General features: G+C 39.9%; 1 protein-coding gene across 1 annotated transcript; it reads left to right on the forward strand.

Moving 5' to 3' along the window:
• Positions 1 to 3,109: 3,109 nt before the first annotated feature.
• Positions 3,110 to 6,751, forward strand: LOC146360736 (uncharacterized). Its single transcript, XM_084920391.1, has 3 exons — positions 3,110 to 4,202; positions 4,751 to 4,867; positions 5,373 to 6,751. The coding sequence occupies exons 1-3, from the start codon at positions 3,429 to 3,431 to the stop codon at positions 6,447 to 6,449; spliced, it is 1,968 nt and encodes a 655-aa protein (XP_084776517.1). The 5' UTR covers positions 3,110 to 3,428; the 3' UTR covers positions 6,450 to 6,751.
• The last annotated feature ends 575 nt before the right edge of the window (positions 6,752 to 7,326 follow it).

A 7,326-nucleotide genomic window follows, 5' to 3' on the forward strand; every position in this document is an offset into this window, starting at 1 on the left:
CAATGAGATTCAAGATAAGGCAAATTTGATAATATTCGACACATCTGTAAAGCAGAAATATCAGTAAAATACACAGGAAGCAATATGACTGAAATATCCAGGTTATTATTGTCCATTTTTAACTACTTTTGATGTTTCCTCTACATTTCACCTTTAAAAACTATTTACTTTGCCTTGTTTGGTATCATTGTTTTCAGCACAACCTCACGTGTCTGAATGCAAAGTTATGTTTTCATTTTGACTACAGTATTAACAACATTGATCTGAAATCAGACAAAAAACACAAAATCCGAGTAGAAAAAGTTAAATTTTTTTACTGTAACAACCACAAACATGTTTATTGAATCATATTTCATAACTTTAAATGCAAATATAAATTGTCAATTTTAAAATCATATGCACAAGTTTTGCAAACAACAAAGTTATTTGCAGCCATTTACCTTTAACCCTTTTTTAATAACCATTTCAAACTATTTACAGAACAATCAGCTGTTCTTCAATAAGATGCCACAAATTATTTGTGCCACTGCAAATATTTCTGTCCACTATAAAGAACATCACAGCCTGATACCTGCAGGTCTGACAGCAGCAGGTGTGTCACCTGTTTCTACCTGGAGACAGCAGTCGCTTCATTGTTCTGACACACAACACAAAACTATCCACAACACTACACACTAACTACACAAGACAACACATTAACTACACACTCCAAACACGCTAAACGTCACAAATCTCTCACATCTTAAAACTCGCTCTCTCTCTCTCTCTCTCTCGCCGTCACCCCTAAAACTTCCCCTGTTTTTTTTGTTTTTTTCTTTAAGTGGTCATGTGATTGGCTTACCACGACTACTTTATTCTTCCTCAGTCAAACAGCAGCACTCGTGATTGTTTTGCCCCCTTAGCTCCAGGTGTTGTGCTAGACAGTGATCGTGATTACCGTCCGCGGGAGCGCGCGCCGCTGCTTAAAGCCGCAGCGTCCAGATTACTTACAGCTACTTCCGTGCAACTGATATAAGATGCGGTAAGCTGAACACAGCTTCAACCGTCTGTTTGTTATTCCCATCACTGCTCATAACACATGTTTTTCTGACAGAAGCCATCTTGTTTTTGATCAGTTGCTTATGGCGTCCACAATCGACCTAAATGAAGCTCTTTTTACCAAAAAAAAAAGATTAAATCCTGCATTTCATCGACTGTGGTGTTGACGCACTACGGTTGTGATCCAGAGTTTTATCAGAAAGGTGTGCAATAAATGAAATAAAAATAAAAAACTTATCACAGCAGTGACCTCGTGGCGTGTATCAAACAGGAAGTGGTAAAGGGGTCCTCAGAGTGTAAGCTGCCCACAATAATTCCTGATTTTTTTGTACTTTTTAAAAAATCTGATGGTGTTCACAAAAACTGTGGACATTACGGAGCCCCGGAGGGGACATGGGAGAAAAAAAATTAAGACGGACTTTTGCGAGATCTCGCAAAACTAACTCGGGATCTCGCAAAAGTTTTGCGAGATCTCGCAAAACAAACTCGGGATCTCGCAAAACTTTTGCGAGCTCTCGCAAAACAAACTCGGGATCTCGCAAAACTTTTGCGAGCTCTCGCAAAACAAACTTGGGATCTCGCAAAACTTTTGCGAGATCTCGCAAAAGTTTTAGCCGCATTCTTCCCGTTAGCTTCGAGCTAACGGGAGGTCGAGACCTCCCGTTAGCTTCGAGCTAACGGGAGGTCTCTACGTACTACAGCCGGGAGGAACACCGCTTTCCCGGCACATCGTGCCTCGACCTCCCGGTCGGCTTCGAGCCGGCGTCCGAAGAATGCGGCTAAAACTTTTGCGAGATCCCGAGTTTGTTTTGCGAGATCTCGCAAAAGTTTTGCGAGATCCCGAGTTTGTTTTGCGAGAGCTCGCAAAAGTTTTGCGAGATCCCGAGTTTGTTTTGCGAGAGCTCGCAAAAGTTTTGCGAGATCCCGAGTTAGTTTTGCGAGATCTCGCAAAAGTCCGTCTTAATTTTTTTTTTCTCCCATGTCCCCTGCGGGGAAAAAATACATTTTCAATATCATATTTTGATATTATATATACGGAGCCCCGCAGGGGACATCGGAGAAAAAAAAATTAAGACGGACTTTTGCGAGATCTCGCAAAACTAACTCGGGATCTCGCAAAACTTTTGCGAGCTCTCGCAAAACAAACTCGGGATCTTGCAAAACTTTTGCGAGATCTCGCAAAAGATCCCGCTCCTTTTTGATAGCGTTTCAGTTGAAGGGTGCGGTGCTACAGTACGGGGCTCCATACGGTGCGGACATGGAGGAGGATTTAGAACATTTCTTGCGGTCAAGAGAGGTCCCACACGACGACATCATGCACATGCAACAAGACAAAGTACGTATAAACAACAAAGCATTAAACACCGCGGTTCAAAAGGCGAGTAACTTGTTGAAAAACCGAGGTCGTATATGCAGGCCTTTAATGTTAATTCTTGTAAATATGTTCAGGTTCATTAAACATAACTCGTTAAGTGCACATATGTTTTGAAATTTCAAATCGTGTCCAAATTCATGGGCTGCATCCTCCCGAGGACTCGGGCTTCGTGGTCTACGTGGGCTGGGTCCTCAGAAGGTCGGGTAGGCCGGAAGTAAACGGCTGGGGAAATTGGACGGTCTAGCCTTCTGATTAGCGTCACCGCTGTCTCGGTGGAGTGTAATAAGCTCGTCCGTCTGCTCCTTTCTATCTAAAATATAAGACGACACTGGAGTAAATTCTCGACCATCTCACACTTCTGTTTAATCAGTTTTCTGTTTGACGTTGATTAAGCGGTGTAAAACCAAGGAGGAACCCACCCGGGGGATTAATAAAGTTTTATTTTATCGAATTTAATCTAATAACTTTAATCTCAGCCAAACCGTTTTACTCACGAACAAATGAAACACTGAAAAAAGCCAAACATTAACATTTTTAGGTTGTCTAAGTGTTTTATATATTACGTTTAGCCTGAGTAGCAAAAGTCCGTGGTGATCTGAAAATAATGTGCCGGGAGTTGTGCCGTTCTCGGCGGCTTTAGTGACCCTTGAGCTCTCGGCTACCTATCGAGCTGGTGGGTAACAGACATCAAGGAAAACGTCGAAGCACTTTTGCAAATATGCGATATCTTGATAAACCGAGCAGATATTTCAAGTTTATACACCCACGTTCTCCCCTGAAATATGTTAAAAGTTTATTTTGTGACCCAGAAAGATTAATAACGGTCATTTTAAAACTTATTAGCGGCCGCCATTACCGGAAACTGGAGTTTGGCTGGGCCGCACTTTGAATTCTGGGATATGGTGGGCCACGAAGCACACACCCGACCCATCCTTCAAATTCGGTGAAAAGTGAATGTTTGTAATTCTTTGTATTACACCCCCTGGCATATGTTAATTTTGTTCTGGTTGTATACATGTTCTGTATACTGTTTCTTAATAAAGTGCTGTCTGTCATGACTGATGGACAAATGGCAAAATACATAAGGACATATGGTGACAGAGTAGCTGTCCAGTCCTTCTGTCAACAAACTAAGTACAGCACAGATAAAGAGACTCTTCTGCAGAACCTAAGAGATAAAATTGCGGCACGGAAAGTAAGATCAAAAACCAAAGGAGTGCTGTGTGGTTCATCAGGTGTGTTCCACAAGCAAAGTGGAGGGATGGCAAGACAGAGAAATACTGCAGGAGAGAAGACCTGCAGAAAAATAGAAATCGGATGGCTTCATTTAAGCAGTAATGAATACCGTCAAGTGAGAACCAGAAATGGTGGAGGAACAAGACATGCAACTGTGGAAAAAACTACAACTGTAGCTAAGATTTTGGAAATGGGAAAGGACCTGTTTTTTCCAGATGGGTACTCGCCAAAAGGGAGAGTTGAAGACTTTGTCATTGATGTCTGTGATTTTAAAAGAAATCCGATTGCTTTAGATGACACTGTTGGCAAACTTTATGAACAAACCAAATTGAAGCTCCTGAGATTTTACATTTGCACGAAAGATGAAACACCGTTAACAGTTCAGTCCTCATCTGAAGAGGATTTTTCTGTCAGCATAACTGAAGAAGATTCACCGGTGACATTACTTGGATTTGACAGTGAGACAGATCCTGAAGAGGATCTTGTCAGAGCAGATGGTGATGACACAGTCGTGATAACCCTGAATTATGTCAACAGTGAGGATCTCAGACAGGTAAGACCATGGACAGTTGTGGGTGATATGGTTTAAGTGTGACAAAATATGGAAATTTATTAATAATCAAATTCAGTAACTTGCATAGTTCTGATTTTAAAAAAGCTGATCATGCATTCCTGCTTGGACAAAATTTAAGCATGTGTGTTATTTTCTGTAATATTCTTTTGGATCTTAAAAGAAATAACCTACAGTACTGTGAAACACTTGCTCGATTTCTATTAATCAGAATTCATCTCTTGTTTGTTTAAAACTTGATTTTTTTGCAGCAATAATACAACATTTTAAGTAGTAAGAAGTACAAGATCTGATAAAAACCTGTGGAATTCCACTGTAATATGTCTTTTTACTCTTGTAAGTGAGACATGTAGGCTGAAAATAAAGAGGTGTATTTTTGTTCTATTTCTTAAGACCTATTGACATATTTTGCAGACTTTTTAAGAACATTCATGATTTAGAATAGGCCAAGGTAGAAGATTGAAGAAGAGTCTTCTAATCTTGAAGGGTTAAGGTGTCTGTTGTCAATTAATGCAATACTTCCTTCTCAGAATGCCGACACAAATGGATTACCTATGGATGGTTTCCTGCTACCATTGTCTTCAGCTAATGGCTTGCCCACACCCCATATGCAGTCAATACAGGAGGAAGCACCCCAGATTGCACAGGTAAGATGGATCAATTCAGGCAACCATAAACACCTACCTTTACATACTGTAGAGATGCCAAAATTTCATGCTATTTTCTGAGGATATGGCAGTTTGTGGGTCCATTTGAATTAAAAGGATATTGTCAGTTGAGAGACAATTCCAGTGTTTTACATTAAGATAAGATTAAACAGGAAATTTAGTCTTGAAATCAAATTATTTACATAACACAGCAGTGAGACATTGTTTTGGTGTCACTATTGTGTTCTCTACCTATTTTGCACAGAAGTGAGTCTTATACATGTAAAGACCACTTGTATAATTTTCTGTGAGGCATACAAGGACATCCATCAGGCCACAATGTTAATGTTATATATAAATTGTCAGTGCAACCATGGTTTGGGAATGTACAGCCCACTAAAATTAGACAAATAAATTTCAAACTTTTTCAGAACATTGATATTGTGTAATCTGTACAATTCATTTGCATTTCTTATGGAATGTGCATGTTTTGTCTTTTACTCAGGACCATGGACTGAATTTCATCGCACAAGGTTTGCCTTTAGATTCAAGCAACCAACTTTCCCCATCAAATTCAGGAGACCCACAGAGCCCCCTACATGTATCAATTCGCAGGATAAAAGTTGTTGATGATCTTTTGGCTGTATTTATGGACAGTCGCATTCTGAATGAGACTTTAAAGATGAACTTTGTAAATGAAAATGCTGTTGATGATGCTGGGGTGTCAAGGGAGGTTTACACTGCATTTTGGGAGCAATTTTTGGAACAGTGTGAAGGTGAAAATGAACGAGTTCCAAGGCTGAGGCCAGACTTTAGTGAGGCTGAATGGCAAGCAGTTGGGCAGATATGGGTGAAAGGCTTACTAGACCATGGTGTCTTTCCAGTGAGGCTGTCAAGGGCTTTCATTTTAGCTTGCATCCACGGAATGGACTCAGTTGATGTAGACATTCTGATTGCATCGTTTCTCAACTATCTCCCTCCTGTTGAGAGATCAGCTGTTGAGAAGGCTCTCCAAGGCACAATGGATGAAAATGATGAAGAGGACCTGCTTGACCTTTTTACAAGGATGGGTTCCCACTTCCTACCACCTAAGAACAACATGCAGCCTGCCATTGAAACAATGGCTCATAAGGCCATTCTCCAAGAGCCAAAGTATATAATGGATTGCTTCTCCACACCCATGGCACATCTGCAGCTGAAACTGGCAGACAAGGAAAGTGTGTTATCTCTGTATGAGACAAAGAAGGCCACAGGCAAAAGACTAGTGCAGCTATTTGAAACAACAAAATTGATGCTGTCTCACGGAGAACAGACAACGTTTAACCATCTTCAGCGTTATGTTAAAAACGCTGATGAAACCAAAGCTGAAAAACTCCTGCGCTTCTGCACAGGATCTTCTGTGATATGTGTTGACAAAATTTTGGTGTTCTTTAATGCTGAAACTGGGCTCAACAGAAGGCCTGTTGCTCACACCTGTGGAGCCACCCTTGAAGTGCCATGCACTTACAGTTCTTATCCTGAATTTCGCACAGAGTTCGACAATGTCCTTTCCAGCAATTACTTTGAAATGGACATCATTTGAACTTGATGAGTGTACTAATGGTTACAGCTGTAATTGTTATTTGTATGATTATCCTTGAGTTCATAAATTCTGTCTTGTTTCATTTTGTCATTGAAGCATTTGATATATTCAGCCGTATAACAAGCAGTCACAAATTTAATTTTCTGATGGTTTAGTTGTATGTTAGCTCAGATTTCACAAGGAGTCTTTATTGTTTAAAATTCTTTGAAAATGACCGCATCTTTAACTTCTGTTGAAAACACGGTTTGTGTTTAGCGTTAGAGGGACAGATCACATCAAAATTTGCTGTACACATTGTCATTGTTTTCTTTTACTCCTGCCATCAGCCAGAATAAAGGCTCGCTTTTGTTTTAAGTTCAGTGTCCTCTCTCTCTCCTTGTCTGCTTTTGGGTACGTTCTCTCATACACCTGCATACCCCGCAGTGACACACATTGGCTTGCTGTTTATCCATCTAGAATGTTTTGTCGTGATTTGCCTAGTTTTGGGAGATATTAGCTGTAGAGATCTCTTCCTTGTTGAAAAACTACATGAAGCTACATAAGGTCTACATAAAGACATTGCTACTAAGCATTAAGTACCATGTGAAACAAGAGAAGGGTAGGCTTGTACAGTCAATATCTCTAAAATTGGGCAACTCACACTAAAACAATGTGGATTAAGGAATACTACAACTAGCGAACATAAAAATGTGTAAATTTTATTTTAGGGTGAAAAGTCCATTAATTTTGTAAAGAATGTCACTATGGTTGCGAAAAAAGTTATTGAAAGTTAATGATAAGATCCTGTTTACAAATTGTTAAAGCTGATGTGGCCTATAAACATCATCTTGTAACAATAAGTCCTATTTTCCCTTGATTAGCTTCCAAAATGTTTACT

This window comes from Perissodus microlepis, chromosome 23 (assembly GCF_051167445.1).
Source record: "Perissodus microlepis isolate ML-2025 ecotype Zambia chromosome 23, ASM5116744v1, whole genome shotgun sequence".
NCBI classification, from domain to species: domain Eukaryota; kingdom Metazoa; phylum Chordata; class Actinopteri; order Cichliformes; family Cichlidae; genus Perissodus; species Perissodus microlepis.

Bases quoted from the DNA above. Each gene is read 5' to 3' on its own strand.
- LOC146360736 (XM_084920391.1), top strand. From the start codon at position 3,429: ATGTTCTGTATACTGTTTCTTAATAAAGTGCTGTCTGTCATGACTGAT. The intron at 4,203-4,750 runs GTAAGACCATGG...CTTCCTTCTCAG, and splicing joins ACAGTGAGGATCTCAGACAG to AATGCCGACACAAATGGATT. The intron at 4,868-5,372 runs GTAAGATGGATC...TCTTTTACTCAG, and splicing joins AAGCACCCCAGATTGCACAG to GACCATGGACTGAATTTCAT.